General features: G+C 36.1%; 1 protein-coding gene across 1 annotated transcript; it reads left to right on the forward strand.

Moving 5' to 3' along the window:
• The first annotated feature begins 5824 nt into the window (after positions 1 to 5824).
• On the forward strand, positions 5825 to 19468 carry LOC139685861 (kielin/chordin-like protein). The gene is made up of 9 exons (XM_071582977.1): positions 5825 to 5931; positions 10261 to 10383; positions 11537 to 11669; positions 13020 to 13141; positions 14012 to 14140; positions 17560 to 17688; positions 18284 to 18352; positions 18869 to 19042; positions 19234 to 19468. Exons 1-8 carry the CDS (start codon positions 5859 to 5861, stop codon positions 19006 to 19008), a joined length of 918 nt encoding a protein of 305 aa, XP_071439078.1. The 5' UTR covers positions 5825 to 5858; the 3' UTR covers positions 19009 to 19042; positions 19234 to 19468.
• Positions 19469 to 21011: the final 1543 nt, after the last annotated feature.

Consider the following 21011-nt stretch of genomic DNA (forward strand, 5'->3'; position numbering starts at 1 on the left):
TTGAAGTAATAAAATAGAAGTAGAGTGGCTGGTGACCCAACATTCCCTTCCACTCTCCCTTTTGATGGCTCATGGGGTGTGCATTAATATAGAAGCAAATATGTCCCCTCTCACCGTCAGTCCCACGAGGTGGAGCGAACCCCGCACCCGAAAGATGATTCCCTCTCTTTCATGAAATGATGTGGCTGGAATGCATTTGGACTCTACTCTCGCCCATCGAAGCCGATGGGCATCTACACAATGCCCTTCAAGCCACGACAAGGGGGTGTAGCGGGGGATGCTCAGACACCACCCGTAACAATAGAGTGCAACTACATGCAATACCAACAATAAACACATGCTAATGCATGTGTTTATTGTTGGTATTGCATGTAGACATATACATGCAAAACTTATTTTAACTTACACGCATGCAATTACATAAACAAACAACTAATATTCACAACCACATGCACCTACGAAGACACTAGATGTTCACGCAGCATTTACTGACTCCTGATTGGAACACAATTGACTTCAATTTTGTTATTCAAACTGAAAATTGATTTTCTATGTGATGAGTCTTCAATAATCCGTTCTAAAACGTGTTTGATACCATTCCATAAGTGATGACTAAGTATAGTGACGAAATATAATCATGAAAAAGCACAAAATTATATAAATGACTCGGGTTCGAGTTCGTCTTCTAAAAAAAAGTAAACCTTGGAGGAGCTAGGTCACAATGTGGGCGACAGTGAGAGGAGGAGGGGGAGCATGAGGGAGCGGACAATGGGGAGAGAGGGGGGATGGCGTGACTGGTATGGAGCATGACCACGAGAACAAATAAGCATTGGTGAGCGAGGCATCGCTTTCCTTCTGCCAAAAGACAAAAAGTTATTCCAACGTGCTCACCACTCGCATGTATCAGAATTGGAAGCGTTCTGAAGGCTATCAGTCGTTAACATGCTACTCTTTTTTAGGGTTTTGAGGACTGGCAGAGCCCTACCTTCGCCATCATCACCATTGGTCATTCCCGCGGGATCTTCCGCTCAATTTTACCACTGATCTATCGTGACTCATGATGTCCAAATTTTTCATGGTGTGTGTCCATATTTATCATTGTACTTTCTCGCATAAAACACATCCAGGAGGCGGAAGGGGATATACAAACTCGAGAAGTGAAAATTTCACATAAAAATGAATTCGTGAAGATATGTGCACTAAACCACAACAAAGTTCTCACGTAAGCAGATTCTCTTCATTTTGAAGCATTTTAGAGGAATTTTTGGGAGCATGGGCACATAACTATTAGGAAGAAAGTACCTACCGTCGGTTTCACGCCAAAGGGTTACGGATTCAGCTCCAGGCGATACCTACGGACACCGACAGTTGGAATGACTGGGTTTCTTTTTCTGGGTCATGACCCTGATCGATGACTGATCCAGGCCCATGACTGATCTCCAGCCTGGACCTTTGGCAAACCTCGTACATGCACATCGAAAATGGCATACATATATATCGATATACTGCTGGTTTTTTATTTTTTTATCTTTTAAGAATGAAAAAATATTGAACAAAATAATTTCACGCCGAAATATTAATTGTTTAACTAATATGCTCCTACCTGAAGATATTTCCATATGGACGACGCACGTAAGGACTAACACAACACAATTAACAACTAGCTTTCACTCGCTGACTATCAGGGTATTGTTAAACATGCGGTCTTGACCTACTCCGTGCCGATTTGAAGTGCGTACTGACAGCGTACCAAACGTGCTCATGACGGCTGAATTACATATCAAACAGGCTCGATGAGTTTACGTATTTGATGAAGTACTCCGTGCACAACTTCGTACCATTTCACACCCCTAGAAAAAATACAAGTATGATAAGATTTGTTATCCATGAGCGGGAAATCAACCAAATACCCCTATGCTTACGTACATTCTGTTGCGAGGGTTGAATACATACCCACCAAAGTGCACCATAACATGAATGTATGAAATTTCATGCATTACGTTTTCGAGAAATAAAGCCTTTTATATATATATATATATATATATATATATATATATATATATATATATATATATATGTATATATATATATATATATATATATATAATATACATATCGTTAAAATCGCTCAAATACATTTTTTCTTTTTTTTACCTATCCACAGACAACGCCTAATAGATGCGTTAAATAACATGATCTAATGTGGAACGGCAATGGTAACGTAACCTTGGTGATTTCGTTTCCTGGGACAGCACTTAAAAGTTCTCATTCCAAACCCGTAGTTATATTTTCATTTAATATCTGAAAGGAAAGAGTATATTCCCGAGTAGTAGTAGTTTTGAGGGGAGGCGACCGACAGCTGAGGTCATTTGCGCCATAGGGGATGGACAGGAAAGGATGATGGGTGGAGAGAAACCCGGCGTCGGCATTAGCCTACTCTTTACGAAAGGCGCCAAGGGGTCCGCAGTTTAACGTCCCATCCGACGGACGGCGTACTTACTCAAAGTGCCCTCCACAAAGCACCTCAAGTAGGGATCGAGATACCTCTGAAAATATTCAACACCGCCGGGATTTGAACCCGCGCCCTCTGGGTGGAGAGCCAGTATGTTAGCCCCCGCACCATCTCGATCCCCGTATATTCCCGATTTTGATGAAATCTGCAGATATGACGTGAACGAAGACGGAGGGAGACGTGAGATCTGGTCCTCCCCGTTGTTGGCGAGAGTGGTCGACGCCGGACCCCAGAGGTAAGTACCGTGACTGCTGTACGAAGCTAACTGTAATAGGGGATATACAGTATTTATTTTGGGGGAGTATTTACGAAGGGAGAGTACATAGAAGGGAAGTAATTAAATTCTCTCCTAACATTATCGTCAGCATTTTTCTGACCCACGATACTACTCGAAATTATGGTATCATAAATTGAATGACTCATTTTATGGTTCAGTATGGCGTTTCAATACATTATATCAATTTAAAAAATTTTCTGTTCTAGTTTCGAACCTTTTCAAAACAAATAACATAGAGAATGTTAACTGCAGTGACCACCTGGGTTCAAGGATTCCTTCCAAGAGTCCGGAATGGCGGTTAATTCTTATTTTTCTTTCACTCGTCCACGCTTTTGATTTCTTGAAGTCACCCTGACCAAAGCAACATAAGACTTAAATCACCCCAAGAAGTGGTAGCAGGCGCTGGGGAAGCATAATGACAAAAAGACTAACTTTTTTCAGATACATACGCTTGCTGGGCAAATGCAATTGATATTCTAGGAATACACTTTACTCTGAAGATGAATGTTACTAGAGCTAGAATATGCACTAAAAGCATTATCCTGCGGAAGGTGGGTTGTTTGCACGAATGCATGCATCTTAACAATTGAAACCGTGGCATTTAATGGAATAGCCTAGGCCGGGGTGGAGAACATATGGCACGCAGCAGTTATTTTGGCATGCAGAGCTGGGAGAGTGCCCAAAAACACAAAATATCCTTTTACACAGAGGTGAAATTTAACTAACGTCCCAAGAATTGTGCTCTCATCGCAGCTTGTTTAAGGCAGCATTATTTCGTGTTCAACGGACAGTATTACACAAAAATAATGCACTCATTTCGGTGGAGATCTTAGCGGAAAACTTGTACTTCCTCTCTTCATTCCTTCCAACATCCCTATTATATTCCTGCCTTTTCCTCGTTTGCCCAATATTTTACCCTCTCACAGTCTTCAGCATCCCACTCCCGATCAATACACGCCCATTATCAATATTTCCTGTTTTCGTATGATTTCTCCCAACAATCCCCTCTCCCCACGCACCATACTTGTACCTAGCACTTCCTCATTTGTGTTCCTTTCGGTACATTTCATTAATTTTACCGTTGCGCCTAGGTCAAATTATTATTGAAATTGGGGTTTGCACTTAAGTGATATTATTGGAAATCGATAAAGAGTAATTTTTTCAGTTGCCTTCGTTATATTTTCTATTCGTAAAAACCTCTTTCACTTTTTAACATTATGAAATATCCATGCGAGGGGTTTGGGGCGTCTTTTAAGACCCTATAAAAACAAGCTCTAATGATAAGGTGCAATATGATGTACATGTAAAATATAGGCCTAAGGGTCTATGTTTTCTCGTTCAATTGAAAAAGGGATAATTGATTCACCATTGAAGTGACGGATTGAGTGCCTACTGCATTCCACCGTTGTGCTTTACTTTGAATAAGGTTAGCAATGCTCAACTTTTTAGCCGTCCGAGAAAGAGAAATCCAAATTCATCTATTAATAACGCTAGACTAGGGAATAGTAATGCTGCGATTGCCTCGATTGCTATCTCTCATCAATTGAAAGTAAGTTTGCGATTGGAAAGGACATGGAAATGATGCTCAGGAGACTTGTATTTACTCTCTTGGTCAAGTCATCGTATACCTTCAGGTAACCTCCATTGCCGTCAGTGATTCCGTCACGCGACATTCATTTTTCAACTCCATTTTAAGTGCCTACCGAAGACTTTTCAAGTTGCTAAGTAATCACCAGTCGTATGATCATTCTTCTGGCATGATGTTTGCTTTGATATCATAGATGACTCGGCATATACGAGTTCTTAAGATGTCCGTTTGAGAGAATCATCATGTGGCCCTCTTAAATTTTCATTTAGTACGGCCCTCAAAAAACGGCTCCATTCACATTCTGGTAGTAAGTTCCAATCGTATCTTTAGTGGTAAGCAAAAATGTATTAACAATGGATTTCCATTGGATTCCTTGACACCTTATCCGGTATTACGCAACAAAGAGAAGAAGTGCTTCAAAATCACTTGCAATAGAAAGTTAGAAAAGTAGTTAAGGTTCAGAAAGAGAATTCTAAAAAAATATTATTACCAGTATTCCCATTGGTATAAAGTTACTATTACCACTCGATTTATAACGAGTATGTATAGCATTGACATTTTATTCCATACTCAATGCTAACTCTCAACTCCATAACCTTTTTAAACTGTTTAGTTCAAGGCTATGTCAACTGGCTACTGTCCACCCGATTATGGTTTTGAAGAGAATTAGCACAGTGTAATTTATTTTCAGTTTTGTCAAGTGATACCGTGTTTTCCAGCAGAAGAATTCTATTTTCACAATGAAGCTGCTATATAGACCACAATCTATAAAAAGAATGCTCAGATAGTAAAAATCTATGGCCACTTAATAATTAGCGAAGTGCAATTTACGACCTTCAAAGCTAACATTCCGCACCTCGTCTTGTAAAGTGACACCGCAAAAAATTATAACTTTAATGGAAGACAAGATAACAGTTATAAAGGAAAATTTAAATAATGATTATTTTATTAGTTGAAAAACCATTTCTTGAACAAAATTGACCATTTGTACAAGGCAAGATAACTGCCGTATTTCTTATGCAGACCTCATTCCTCAAAGAATTTAGGATTGGACTGCAACTGCCTTGAGTTCAGGGCAATGGGGAGGACGTGGCAACTGTAAAGAAAGAGACGTTCAGCTGAGACGTTTTCATTCATCAAGAGTTCTTGAAAATGATACCTTAGTGTTTCATATTGAGGGAGGGTTGCGTTGAGATTAAGTTTAGTCAAACTTTAGGTGGGACATAGCTTGATAGTTATGATCAAAGTGTCGCGCAGTTCATTACTCTAGGAGCTTTATGATGTTGTATTTTGTATCCTCATGCTATACAACTCTTTCTTTTAAGAGCCAGTTCTCCGGGATTGGTTGGAGGGGTCGTCATCACCTATTCTCATCCTCGTCACCTGTGTTTTCCAACTCAAGGTGAACGAGTCACCTTCACAAAATTGACTTCGTGCGTCCCTGCAGCGCTGTTCAGTTCAAGATTGGGCAGTGGTACGAAATGACGACGCACCTGATTCTACTGTCCGCCTTCGTCGCATCCCTGCTCTCCTGCAGTGCCTGCGGAGAAAGCAGTAAGTAAATTTTAGCAATAATTAAATGCAACTTTGAATTCTCCACTCTTTGTATTCGGTAATAATACTGATTTTTCCGCAGAAAATTAACTCCCATCGAAATGTGACTACGTGTATTTAATTACTTTAGAATTGTATATTGGTCATGGTGTTTGAATTGTGCGGCAAAAAGAGGAATCACGTGTCATCAGTATTGTATTTTCCTCTAATTGCCGGCATATTCTTTCAAAGCGGTTGAGCCACACGGGAAAAAATAAGCTCTCTATAGAAACCCGCAATTAATAGCTGTAGAAATGTAATACAAACGATCAAGATTTCTATCCATCGCAGTTAAACTTCCATTACCTGGGTCTTTGGTGCGGTTTTTCTGGCGTTATTCGTGCAAAAGTGTAGAAATCTTAAAGACCGAAACTTAATAAAAATTTGAATTCCCCTGCTATAGTTCGCGCTGCAACCGGGTAGTGTAGTGGGGGTGCGGGTATGAGGCGGGGAATTGGGGTGTTGGCTCTAAGATCTTGAATCCGAAGTCCTCCAATTCGAAACCCAAAATAATAAAGGCGGGACTCCTTGCCCTGAGAGTCAACCAATAATCCTGAGACTCAACCGAGTTGAATTCCTGAACGTACATGTTTTAATTCATCGTAAAATGAAAAATTTAGGCTACAAACGCGCGTTTTTTGTGAAATATATATTTGAAAAAGTGAATCTTTTTGTTTTCTAATTGAAATGAGGCATCTTAATACCCACTTAGAACGGCACGAAATTCCCATCAATTATTTAAAAAGTCGACACGCATGAATGATAAATGAATGATAAATTTGCACCCGTGTGCCATTCCATGGTATTAATTTTAATGTAGCGGTTGATCTCAAGAAACATGGACTTCTTAATTCCTCCAGCTCATCAAACGATACGAAAAAATTCCTTCAGTTCAAGTGATGATGCTTTTGCTCGGAACAGGCGAAGGAGGAACTTCACTGGCGTAAGGCGCATGCTCGAAATCAACGCCCAATATTTTTTCAGATCTTTCAGAGAAAGTCAATTGTATTGAGAAAGTTAAATAAACGATAACTTTCCTCACGCCAGATATACTTTAATCGTAAATTAACCAATTACTTTTACAGTTTTGGACACTATTTGGTTACTGTATGACCGTCCACATTTCACTACCAAGATGATATTAATGGTGATAATTACTTTGATAAAATATTCTGCTCAATGTTCGTTGTTCAATATTTACTGTCATTGAACACAGGAAAATAATTTCTTCCTATTATCAATGGTTATGCTCAAGATAGCGCTTAATATCCGTACATATGTTTGAATTTGGATTCACGCCTAAATTTAAGCATTGTATGTGTATGCATTTTGACGCTCATAATTTCGTTGAGGTAGCTAGCCTCCCAGCATTTGCAGCGAAACAATTTAGTAAGCAAATAAATAAAGTGGGCTACCACTCTCACTCTCCTTCTATCTCTCTTTCCTATTTCATTTCTGTCTTTCTCAATAATGCAGGATGTACATCCCAATAGGCGACGTTTGAAACTTTTTCAGCCGGATCTGCGATTTCATTCATTATCACCTCCGCGGTAATCCTTTGGTCGACAGCTATTCATTCGTCGACAGTTATACATTCGTCATTTCGATTTGAGCCGAGCTCTCTCTGCTAATGGACGCCGAGGGAATAAACGGTAGGCCTTGGTAGAGAGATTCCGTCACCTCATCCGAAGAAGTAACTATTGCAATACGCGGAAGGTGAAGGAGAAAGTCATGTAGTGGAGTGAGAAGGCTTTCCTGCAACGTGACATTATTCCAAGGCGAGTCTGAGCACAATGATAGCTTTGTGTATTGTTTGTACGGAACGAATTACTCGGCATCGAAATTCATCCTTTTTATTTATTTCGGAGATTTTTTGTTTTTAAAGGAAGCAGCCAACTGATTCAATTTAGTGAGTAGTGCACTTACGTACATTGCATGTGTCCGAATCCCCTCACGTAAATATTTTGTGCTTACATATATGTATGCTATGTCTATAACATTCAAGTGGTTATAAATGTCTTCAATCTGGGAGGCGATAGATTGGAGAGTTGGCTTATCGGGGCAAAGTACAACTAGGGTGAAGGAGGAGGGTGAAGAAAAATTCGGCATTTGGATAAGAATACTTATAGAGAACAGTGCACAGAGTTTACGGTTTACCATTGTTTAATATCCTATTCGAAAGAAACTAGTTCAATAGAGTTGTCTGTACATCTTTAATCGAGAACCGGATATCCGCAAACAAATGAGTCCTTTAGAAATCCTGCCCGAATCACAGGGAGGAAAAGCTCTTCATAGCATCTTTCCCATTCCCACATTATAATGTTATTTAATGGCAGTGCGAATTGATCACGTTAATAATACCTATAACAAAAAAATACTATCACTACTATAAAACAACCTGTGCTAGAAAATTACTGTAAATATTTTAAATACGCATGAAATATTATTTATTATAGAGCAATCAGGGCACATCTCAAGTTGCAACAAATTAGTAAACAAAATAATAGAAGCGGTAACAGATGGATAGATCCCATGAGGAAATCCAAGGGTGAAATAAATCGGCCAAAAAAGACGAGCTCGTAGAGCTTACAGTGCATAAGAGAAAATATAGGAGAGCTGCAGCCAACCGCTTTTCGGATTGACGGACTGATGATGATATGCAGTAAAATATGTACAAATGATTTGAGATTTATCGACCGTGTAAAAATGCTGTGACTGCAAGTAATATTCATCTGAAGTAAATGAGTAAATACTATCATTTTCAAAGTTATGTCTTAGAGAATCTTAGACGGTCTTAGAGGATCATAGACGATAGGCGGGTGCTCCGAAGGTGCCGGACTCAAACAGCAAGCGTTGGTAACCAGCATGCTAAAGTCATTACGAAATTAGAAAACTGCAGTCTTATGGAAAGCTTAAAAAATAAATGTTTCTAGTCATCAAAATTAAGTTGTTTGATCCAGTGCCTGATAGGAGCTGATGGAGATGATTTTTTTGAGTATTTATCATCAATGGAGGGAAAAGAGAAGGAGGATGAAAGTATGTTATACCTTGGAGTGGCAATAAGTGAATGAGGGATAATTCCCTTTCAAATTAAAGATTATTAGCAGCTAGCCTTGCTTGCCCGGCGAGATCCCCTTCAAGAATGTTTTCTACAGACACCTTACAGTTTTACTTCATCCACATTCCAAGTAATATGTTGGAATTTGTTTTCAACCACCCTGTTAGCTTCACTTGCCTTATTGTTACCCTTCAGGCTCTTCCTAATGCATTTCTTGGTAAATCTTCCACTGGGAGGATTATCTTCTAAGGGAGTAGAGGGGCCGAGTCATTCGAGGCAAATGGGAACATACAAGTGTTGGGTTTTGTACTTGTGGTTCACTTCTCATTTTATCTTTTGAATATTCCTTGAAGTAACTATGAGTTTGAAGGAAGAAATAAGCCATTTGAGTTGAAGAAGTGAGCATGAGCAGGCAATCATAAAAATGTGTATTACTTTGGCCCAGTCGAATATGCTCGGAACACCTTAGATGACCCAAGTTCCTTTGGAGCAGAGCCTTTGTTATGGAATGGTATCAAAAATTTCTTTGAGGTCTGGATGCGCTCAGATGTCCATCCTGCCAAATGGCAGGGAGCTTCCACTGTTCTGGATGTTTGTGAAAAATGGGAGCTTACTCATACACTTACATCATCTGGGTTAAAGCAGGATGGCCCTTTGAATTTTCATTTTACTTAATTAGAAAAAATTTTTTTTCATATATATTTTCCAGAAAGGGATGATTTTACAATTGGTATCATACTGAAATTCCTTAGCTCTTGTTGCCATGAGAAAGTACCTAAATAAAGTGTACATTGAAGAAATCCTCTTTAGGTGAAATCAGGAAGGAATCACTCCAGTCACCCACCCATGGGGAAGTCCTAAATGATTTTTTGAATAAGGTTACATTGTTTGATAAAAATATTTGTTGTGTCCAAGCTGCATCAGACATTTTTCATACATTTTCAGACAAGTTATGTCGAATTTATTTTGAATGTACCAAAATTGTGTGCGGCAATCATCACATACCTACCGTTGATTATTTAAAGCCAAATACAATTTAAAAAGTAAGATAATATTGAATGTCAACTTCTACAATGTGTTTCCAATTATAAGTTACTTATAATGCATTTATAGCCAAAAGGATTAAATATTTGATTTAAAGCCAATGCTATTTTGTGTCTGATAAATCAATCTTTTCACAAGAAACATAATTTTGGGCCAAATGTTATTAACAACCTTTTTTTTAATTATAGCTGCTAAAGATAATTGTGATAAAAGTCAGTGCCAGACAAGTGGCCTCATACATTTATATGCTGAGCTGAACTGCCAACCAGTTTATCAAGATGGTGCCTGCTGTCCAGTTAGATATGATTGCAGTAAGTACCTGTAATGTTTGTTGGTTGAATGGATGTCATCTCATGGAGTACAAATTATAGTTCATATTCTCAGGTTCACTTGCACTTTCAAACTAACTTTTATCTACCTGCCTATTGGATCATCTTCCTTAGATAGTTTCAAAAGAATTTTATTTGTGCATGAAACTTTATCTGTTATGTGGCTAGGAAGACTGTATTTTGACTGTACTAATATTTTTCATAATGACTGCAAAAGGTGGGTGGCACCCTAACATTAGAACTGTAGTTTTGTAACTTCATTTGCTATATTTGTGCTATAAGTTGAAGAGTATGGTGGGGTTTTATTATACTTATATGCATTATTTGCACAGCTGAATTTGCTAATTTCTGAAAATTTGAATCCAGAAAGCATTCTTGCAACAGGAAAATCCATATATTTTAAAAATGTAAGCTTGGATTGTCAAAAAAAGTTGTAAATCCACCTCTTAGGGAGAACCAGTTTTACAGGGTTAATCCAACAATTAAACAAGGTTTGTATAAAAAGCATTGGTGACAATTTTTTCCTGAAGTGTGCATGAAGTGCTGAATCTAGACTATTGGTTAAGTGTGAGCATGATCACAGATTGCATTGGTATTGGTAAGATGGCAGTGCACACCATTATCACTGAAAAATGGGTGATGCGAAAGATCTGTGCTAAACACGTCCCCCGAAGGTCTTGATGGACGACCAAGAGTAGAGTCGAGTGTCTATTTGTGAAGACATGCAACGGCATCGTGGAAATTCCCCAACCCCCTTCAAGTCCCAACTTGGCATCAAAAGACTACTTCTCATTCCCAAAAGTGAAATCCTCCCTCAAAGGACATCACTCTGAGACCCGAAGTGCTATCAAAGAAGCTTCCATGAATTTTCCCTTAAGGACCTTCTTGCAGAACGGAATCTGCTAACCAGTTAGCCTTCAAGTCATGGGAAGTGTGCTGGCAAGAGTGTGTTGATGCTCAAGGGATGCACTTTAAAGAATTTTGAGGCATTGTAGAAATATCTGAAACAAATTTATTTTTCTGAAAGTTTTCCAGATACCTTTTATGCAAACCATGTAGGTATGCTTTCTCTACTGAAGAGTACCTATAAAGGCACGGAGGTATTGCTTAATTATTTTCTCCATTTCACCTTCAGGTTCATATTCCTCAAGGAATGCTAACAAATGTCACTTTGAAGGACAGGAATATGACATTGGCAAAGGGGTCCCAACCAATAAAACTTCCAGAAGTTGTTTAGCAGCTTGCATATGTCTAGGTGATGATTCCCGGTATGTCTTGAAATGTAACTACAACCATTAAGTATAGGAAAAACATAAGTACTATCATGGAGGGTGAATAGGTTTCAAAGTTAACATTCATGACTTTCTCATTCAGGTATATTTCTTCACAAAGTTAGTTTGGGTTATGCTTTTAAAAAGATATCTATAATTAAATATGGTTTTACTTTCATAAGTAAGATTGCTCTCAAATTTAATATATCCTGTGACATGGAAAATCATGTTCATCATGGTTCTGTTTCAGAATTATTTCCTATGAATGGTGTCTATGCACATGTCATCATGTACATGTTGAACAGTGAGAAAATTTAATTCATTCTGCTAATTTATCAGATTTCTGAGGTCTACAGTTTTGCCTTGTGCTTTATGTGATTTTTCTTTACAGTGGAGAATTCTACTCCAGAGTAATTGCCTAATAGCATTTTATCATAGGTAGCATCATGTCATGCTTCAAAAGTATATATTTTTAACAAATTGAGTAGCTTCAGGCGTGATGTGGTGAGGGTCGAACATAATGAATAACTGATCAAAACACTTTTCCACTTGATAAATTTTTTTAATATTTTAAAACCATGTTTCAATGTATTACATCATCATCAGGTAACTCACAACTTGTTTGTTACCTGATGATGATGTAATACATCGAAACCCGGTCGTAAAATAAAAAAATTTATCAAGTGGAAAAGTGATTTGATCATTTATTCATTACCTATTTTTACTTTAGAAAAGGACTTCTACTGCCATAGAAAAATAAAATATAGAGCTTATAGTCATCCAATATTCAATAAATTTAGAATATATATTCCCTCTGCCTTGTTTGTTTATTTTATCTTTGGTGGCATGTATGATATACGAGCAGATTTTGGATCTTATAAAGACTACTGATGTACATGTATATTAATATAGATTTATTAAAGACTTTTATTTTAAATTAGCAATATATTAAGAAGTATAAGTACCCATATCAATGCAAATGAAATTATTGAATATGCTGCTTCATAACCCCTAAATGACACAAATTGAAGCCTTGTCTGTAAAAAGGATGATTGCTTTCTGATTAAAACAGTTCAATAGCTCAATCAATGACATTTTGTATGATGGATAATGGTGGCTCTTGAATTTTTTGTTGTTCTTAAGATATACTCCTTATCTTGGGATGTGCTTTACATCATAGAATATTACTCTGTAGCAAGATCATCTAGGTTTATAAAATATACTGTTTTTGTTGTACAATTTGACTAATATGACATAGTTTTCTATAGCCTTAATAATAGTATTTCTGAAGTGAATAGATACCTAAAACCACAAAATTGAATTTATAAATATTTGTGTTTCATCCAGGCCAACTGATTTTACTTGTGCACAGATTGAATGTGCAGAGTTATTTGGCATTCCTCTTCCTCATCCATCATGCATCCGTCAGTATTCCAAGGACTCTTGTTGTTCAGTGGCTACATATTGCCGTAAGTAATTTGAATATCATGCAAATAAATGGTAAATATAATAAATATTATCGATAGCAACTGCATTAATACTGCAATCTTGAAAATACATTAATCCTGTAAACAGTATCCTAGAGCTCTTTGCTATGAAAAAATTCCTTGCTGACACTATACAGTTATTCACTAGCCTAATGATACTTTTTTAACGGATGGTTCCACCGAATTTCAATATCTTATGGAATGTAAATTTAACTTAATTAAAAAAGCAGCTATGTGAACAGTTGACTATATGATCAATTAGTCAGCCATCTGAGTGAGCAAAGTTCCCCACTAAATTGGATTTGAACTTCTAGTAATTAAATTCTATCCCTCTAAGTATAATTGTCAGGTGTTCAAAGCTCTGTTAAAGATGTCCAAAGCAGAAGAGAAAATTTTTATTATTTCTTGGTATTTTGATGAACAATTCCATATCGGTTAGTCACTCAGTTCACAAAAATTATTTGCATTCGAATTGTTTTGGGCTAAAACTCTAAGAGTACCCTAATGATGGAAATCTCAAATACTATGCAACTGAAAGAGGACTTGGCTATGATAACGATAGGAATCTCAACTCACACAAAAATTAAGTTCAAAAATGTATCAAAAAAAGACAACTTACTGAACTCATAAACTTTAAAAAATATTTACAACTTTCTTTTCAATATTTTCCTCAAGGATTAGAGAATTTTACAAACATTCACAATGCTCATGATGTGAAATTTTTCAAAGCAGTGAATATTCAGTGAATATCTGACACAAATTATCAGTCAAGTGTTGCCTGATGTTACCTCTGAAGTGATTAAAATGTATTTTTCATTATATTATATAAATATTTTAATTTACCTGTTACAGCAACCGATAAAACAGAAGGTGAGGAAGAAATATTCCAGTGTGAATATGAAGGGAAGAAATATATTAAAGGCCAACGCTTCTACCCCACAAATGAGTGCAAAACATGCACTTGTGATGAAGGATTTGATGGTAGGTAGAAGTATATTAAATACCCATTTGAGTGTTTAAGTAGGTAGTAGCCTCATGAATACACCCAAGTTCAATTCATAGATTCACACATAAGTCCACACTTGCACACACATGCTCAATGTTCATTTTAATATTACTTGTTATCAAAGAGAAATTTTGTCACATTTAAGATCTTCTAAATCATAGGCACATACATACATTCAATAATAGTGTGAATAACTCATTGCCAAATGTAAATCCACCTTGTTCACCATGTTCATTTTAATGTTACTTATTGTCAAAAAGAAATTTTGTCGTATTTAAAATCTTCTAAATTTCATAGGCACATCCATACATTAAATAATAGTGTGAATAACTCATTGCCAAATGAAAATCCACCTCCAAATACATGATATAAACTATTCCAAAACAGTACCTGTCAATAAGAAAGGTGATAAAGATGATTTAACTAACTACTGCACCATTTCCTAAGTCACAGTTTTTGGTAAATTTTTTGAAGCTATAATGAAAGATAAATTATGTGATTTTTTTTAGTCAAATAATTTGTTTCCAAATCAAAGTATAGCTTTCAATCTGGGAAATCTACAATTATGGCTGTATAGTCCATAGTTAATTATGTCATAAATGAATTTGAAGAGTAGTAGTGGTAGTTTTAGGGGAGGCAACCAACAGCTAAGGTAATTTGCACCATTAGGGATCGATGGGAAAGGAAGGGTGGAGAGAAACCCAATGTTTGCATTAGCCTACTCTTGTTGAAAGGTGCCAAGGGGTCAGTAGTTCACAGTACCATCTGACAGACATCGTACTCACTCAAAGTGCTCTCCACAAAGCACCTAAGAAAGTAGGGATCCAGATAGCACTGAAAAATATCTGCCGCCTCCAGAAGTCAAACCCTCCTCTTGCTAATCATTCAATATTACTATCAAAGCTAGAATATTATGGAGTTAAGGGCATTGCACTGAAACTAATGAAGTCATATTTGGATGATCGCCATCAATTGATTGAACTTGATGGCTGTTGATCTGCAGTTCTTAAAGTAAAATGTGGTGTACCACAGGGCACTGTGCTTGGCCCACTACTTTTCATCATCATGATTAATGATTTGCCCTGTTATATGAAATCTAAATCTGTTTTATATGCTGATTACACTACTTTTGTGCAAAAATGTCAACATTTAGAAGATTCAAAGGTACAATCTAGTGTACCCAAAGACAGGCTAAGGAATTTTCTTATATTAATCATTTATATTTCAATATTAGAATAAACCAGCATATTGTATGCAGTCTTAAATAAAAAAAACTGAAATTTAGACTGCTACAATATTAGGAATTTATATTCATACGAAACTTAACTGGGAGCCTACATCAGTCAGATCTATAATAAACTTAGTTAAGCTCTTTATGTGTTAAGAAAGCTAAACTTTCTCATTTCAAATGAGTATCGCTCAAATCTTTGCCAAGTCGTATTTCAATATCATTTGAATTATGGTGTTGAGTTATGGGATCATTCCCTTCATATTAAACCAATCTTACTTCTATAAAAGAGAGCTATTTGCTCCCTTGCTAACATACCACCATGTGATTCCTGCAAGCCTTTTTTATTAGTAATGGAATCATGACTGTATTCAGTTTATATATCTTTAAGGCTCTGATTCATGTGAAAGTGAATCTAGAAACTCACCAATTAAGATCTTACATCCATAACTACACCTAAGGGGTAAAGCAAAACTAAATATTGTTTGTTGTAGACTGTCCTCAACCTGCGAGTCATTTCAAAACATGAAAATGTGACTGCATAACTGTTTACCTACTCAGTTGAAATCAGAACTGTATCCCGAATTTCAAGGGTAAGGTATTACCTGGGTACTTGCTGACCCACTTTACTTATTAAATGAATTATTTTGTGACTATCTTCAGCACATTTAAGAACTCATGTTTATATATTAAGTAATATTTATATTCAATACATTTAATATGGCTGTACCATTTATCAAAATGAATAAAGTATTATTATTATTATCATTCTAATTCTAAGCAGCTTATACAGACAAGGTACTTGCAATGACCTTGTTAAAGGAGGAAATGGCTTCCGCCTTTTATATTGGGAGTCCTTTATAATGGAAATGTAATTAAAATAAAGGTTACACAGTTTCTTAGAAAAAGAAAGGCTAAGTTAAACTTTAAAATAGGAGGGTAGAGACTAGAATAGGTGGAACAGTTGACATATCCTAGAATTGCTATGGAAAAAATGGTCAAAGTAGGGGGGCAAAGAGGCTTTCAAATGAAGGAGAGAATAAATTACAGGGATGTTGAAAAAAGTCTCGTTATAACTTTGAAATGAAGGGTAGTTATGCAGACAGAGAGAAGGGTAGTTGTGTGCACAGAAACATGGTCATTGAAGGAGAATGGGTATAGATTGGAGGATTTGTAAATGTGGGTGTGGAGATGAATAGAGAAGATAAAGTGCTGCGGTAAAGTGGTGCTGGGTATTGTGGGGGAGGAGAAGGGATTGCAGGGAGAAATGCAAACGAGACAGAAAAAATGGATGTAAAGCATATTGATTGGTAATAGGATGTTGAAACTGTGTTGGAAGGGAGAATGTTAGGAAAATGAGGAAGGGGCAGAAATAGGATAGGGATGTTGGACAGAATAGAGGGAGGAAGGAAGTATAGGGATATAAAGAGGGGCTTGTTGTAGAGTAGTAGAGGAGTGGGGTTGGGTTTTGTTAGGAGGGACAAGATATTTATTTGGTAGTTTTATCCTGCCAAAACCTACCTTAACCACTAGATTACCTATGATATTAATGATTCCTAATGGAAATAAATAAAAAATATGTTTAAAATCCACATCATAATATTTTTCTTCATTGGACCTGAGTTTTTCACGTTGTGACATTTTCAGTAAAGAAAATTGATGACCTGAGGATGGCATGGAAAACTTGCTCATATTAATAGGAAATTATTAAGTGGATTTCATTAAGTTTTTCAATTATATCTAGGAACTCGCCAATAGTTGCAACACTTCTTTACATCAAATAGACCATTTAAAATTGGCTAGATCTTGAGAGAGGGATTGAGAAGTGGATTATGATCAAGAGGAATTTTATCTAAAATCATCTCTCACTGCACTACTTCAAACTAAAATAGGGCTGGAGGACCTGGAGTATTTCCCAAAAATGGTTACTCCTTCTATAGATATAATTTATCAAGGGTCAAATTTGATTCTTTTTGGTAACCTGGAGGATTAGTACACATTTTCACCTACTAAATTCTAAAAATAAACGTACACATTATGCAATTAAATTCAGCTCACAAGTTATATCATTTAAATATCTGTAACAATGCAAAAGTTAGTCATTTTAGGTCAGAATTCACCAATAATTTAGTTACTAAATGTGAAATGTATTTCTTTCCTAACAAGGAAGCACAAATGGACCATGGTGCAATGAAATCTCCTGCAGCATAGAGCTCAGAAGTGCCCACTATTTGCGCCAAGGTTGTGCTCCAGTGTTCTATAAAAGTCACTGCTGTCCAGTTCAGTGGCGTTGTCGTGAGTATCATTAGTTCATATAACCTATCAAATGATTATTGTGAAAACTACCTCTTCCCCAAAAGCAAACTATTCAAAGATTGTTGCAGTTGTGAGATGTGAAAAATTATCACTTCTGTTGTTACATCCTATTACAGCCAATCCATCACATAAGGTACATGAAATCCATTGACCAGATTTTTCTGAATTTTGTTCAATGTTTGAAAAAACTTCAATGGACAGATTACTGATATATTTAAAGTATTTAAATAAATAAGAAATAATTTTTCATGGAAAAATCTGATAATTGATTTGGAAAATGTTTTACATACAAAACATAGCTATTTTTTAAGCCTATCATTTGTGCTCATTCCATAACTGATATACATACTAAGTTAATGAAGCTAAAAGAACTCATAACATAGATTTTTTTGAGAGTTAAAGCAATAGGAATATAAATTACTTTAATAATCAGTAAATAAATAATCAAATTTTTACTAATAAACACTAACTTTCATTGCAATGGATTTGTCATAGCTTTAATGAGCATCAAACTTGGTGAACTTCAATTAACTTATACATTCACAGTGCAATAATAAGAGAATTTTTCTTTCAGCATCAAATGATGACAGCATCATTAAAGGGCCAAATCACAAGAGTCAAAGCAATAGTACTCAAGAGAGACGTGAGTATTGTTAAATGCACATTCAGTTTCTTTTTTGAGAGCTTAAAGCACGTTGGGGGCCTAGCTACTCACGAAAGAGCCAGATTATTCATTTTACACTGACATTCTTACTTAATATAAATTCAAAAGAATAATAATTCAATCACCATAACATTTAAGGATCAATATAAAAGAAAACTTATTTAGTTCATAAAAATGTTCACTGAAATCCTTATTAAAGAATTTCTCAATTGTGAACCTGCTGCAGTAGTCATTTCCATGTAGGCCCAATTAAAGTTCGAAATGCAGTAAATCACATCATTTAAGACTTCAGAACCACCTAAATATTTGCATGAAAGTGAGAAAAAACCTTTCTCTGTCTCCCATCAAAATTATAATTTCAAATTATGCTAATGAAAATCTCACCAAAGCATCTAAATTAAAACCTTTGCTAAGTATGATAATACAGTTTTTGTCATAGCTCATTAATAATAACAAAGCCACATTATTTTTTTACATGTATTTTTATGCCAATAGCTGATGAACACCTAACCTGCACATTTGGAAATATCAAGCTTGATCTTCAGGATAAATTACAACCAGGAGAATTAGATAAAGTGGACTGTGCTTGCATCACACCACCATATTTGTCATGCGCAGTGAAGACTGATGACTAACTATTTCTTCGGCCTGTTTGAAAATATTTAGCCGGTAAATGAAGCTGTGATCAAAACTGATTTATTTAGTATGAATAGTTGTATTTTAATTAGGATGGGTGCATTAAAAATATGGTCATATTGGTCTATATATGGTCAAATTATGGTCATATTGCAGCTCTACCTGAACAAAAATGATCCACGGAATTCAAGTATTTCGTTCACCTTTCCATTTCTATATTTCAGACATTCAGCATCTTACATGCCATAATCACATGCTATAGTGGTAGTAATTTGGAAAGTTAATGTAAAAGACTTCCAATTAGAAAAAATATGGTATCAAATCAGCAAGAAGAAATGGTTACATCCTTTTTCTGCTTGGGAGTTTGTAAGCAACCCCTGATGAAGGGTATAAAAATTGGCTTTTTAAAAATGATTGTTTCTATTTTTTATGTGGAAACTAAATAAAGAGGAAACAATACTTATTCTTTGCTTTTTTAACATAATTTAAGTTAAAAAATTATAATCCTAGTTCTTTCCAATTATTCTGTGGATGATTCTGAAGGCCTGTGCCACAGGGTTATTCTGTAAAGCCTTGAAGTTTCATTACTTTAACCTGAAACATATTTTTCTTCCACTATTGCTCATCTTCTAGACATATTATTTTGATTCCGTTTTTATGACTGAGGGGTGTATTAGATCAAGAAAGACAGGTATTTATGCATAATTCTAAGAAGTTATCTATCAACCAGATGCAATGTTTTTGAAGATTTAGCTTCTACTGGTTCTCCTTCTATACAAGTTTGTACTTCAGTCATATAGTCCATGGCACAGGGAGAGGAGGCATTCTCCATAAAATCATGCTGTTCCAGATACTATATGATTCAATTCAGTCATTTACAGTATAGCAATTTAAGATATTATTGGCAAAAGTTTTAAAGGTGTCCTACTCTTGTGGAAGGTTAAAAAACATTAAATTACAAAAACATGTTCTTCTTCCACTGTGTTGGTATCAAAATAAGCAACAACTTAGACAAGTGCTAATGCCATTGCAATTTTATTTGTTACAAGATATTAAAATACATGAGCATCAAGTGTGGTGCAGTGGCTATCATACTGGCTTCTCACCCAGAGGGCCCAGGTTCGAATCCCAGCATCAAGTATTTTTCAGTGGTATATTGATCTAACTGGAGGTGCTTTGAGAAGGGAACTGGGAGTGAGTACACCATCCATCAGATGGGACATTAAGCTGCAGACCCCTGGATGCCTTTCATTAAGAGTGGGCTAATGCCGATGCTGGGTTTCTCTCCACCCTTCGTCCTTTCCTGTCCATCCCTAATGGAGCAAATGACCTTAGCTGATGATGCCTGCCATAAATACTACTACTATTAAAATAAATATGAATTATCCATGTTATTTGCTTTGACAAAGGATACCATCTTCATCTTTGCATGCTACTTGGCTTTACTTGGGAATGTAAGACCCCAGGACATCCTTCAATAGTACCTCTTAGAAAGGAAAGTTCCTCTTTCCTACATGGATAGGAATACCTGGATCAGGTGTGAGAAACTCATCTGATTTCAAAACAAAATTTCCTGAAAATAAATACTGATGAAATGATATAATTAGTAGATATCCAATCAATAATGTCTACCAATGAAGTGACACGATATAATTAAAGGATAATTCAATTGAAACCTTACAGAAATGTTCCAGAACTACAAAACATATACCTATAGTTGCTACACTCAATCCATCAAAGAAAACTGTTTTCCAAGAAGATCTATGATTAGTAATACATAATAAAAAGTTTGGGAAGAGGAAATCTAAATTATTTGGTTACTTATTGTTATTGAAAGAGAATTCTTTGTGACACAAAATCGCAGTAAATAAGAATTTTGCAAGTGCTCTGACAGGAAAACACTTCCACAAGTTGTAAGGCCAAGAGCAGAATGCAGAAGACTAGAGGAAACAAAATGGCTGGAAAATAAAACAAACGAAGAAGGCCTTGGTATGGCAAGGAG

Source organism: Hetaerina americana, unplaced genomic scaffold, assembly GCF_022747635.1.
Source record: "Hetaerina americana unplaced genomic scaffold, ioHetAmer1.1.p SCAF_12, whole genome shotgun sequence".
NCBI classification, from domain to species: Eukaryota; Metazoa; Arthropoda; class Insecta; order Odonata; family Calopterygidae; genus Hetaerina; species Hetaerina americana.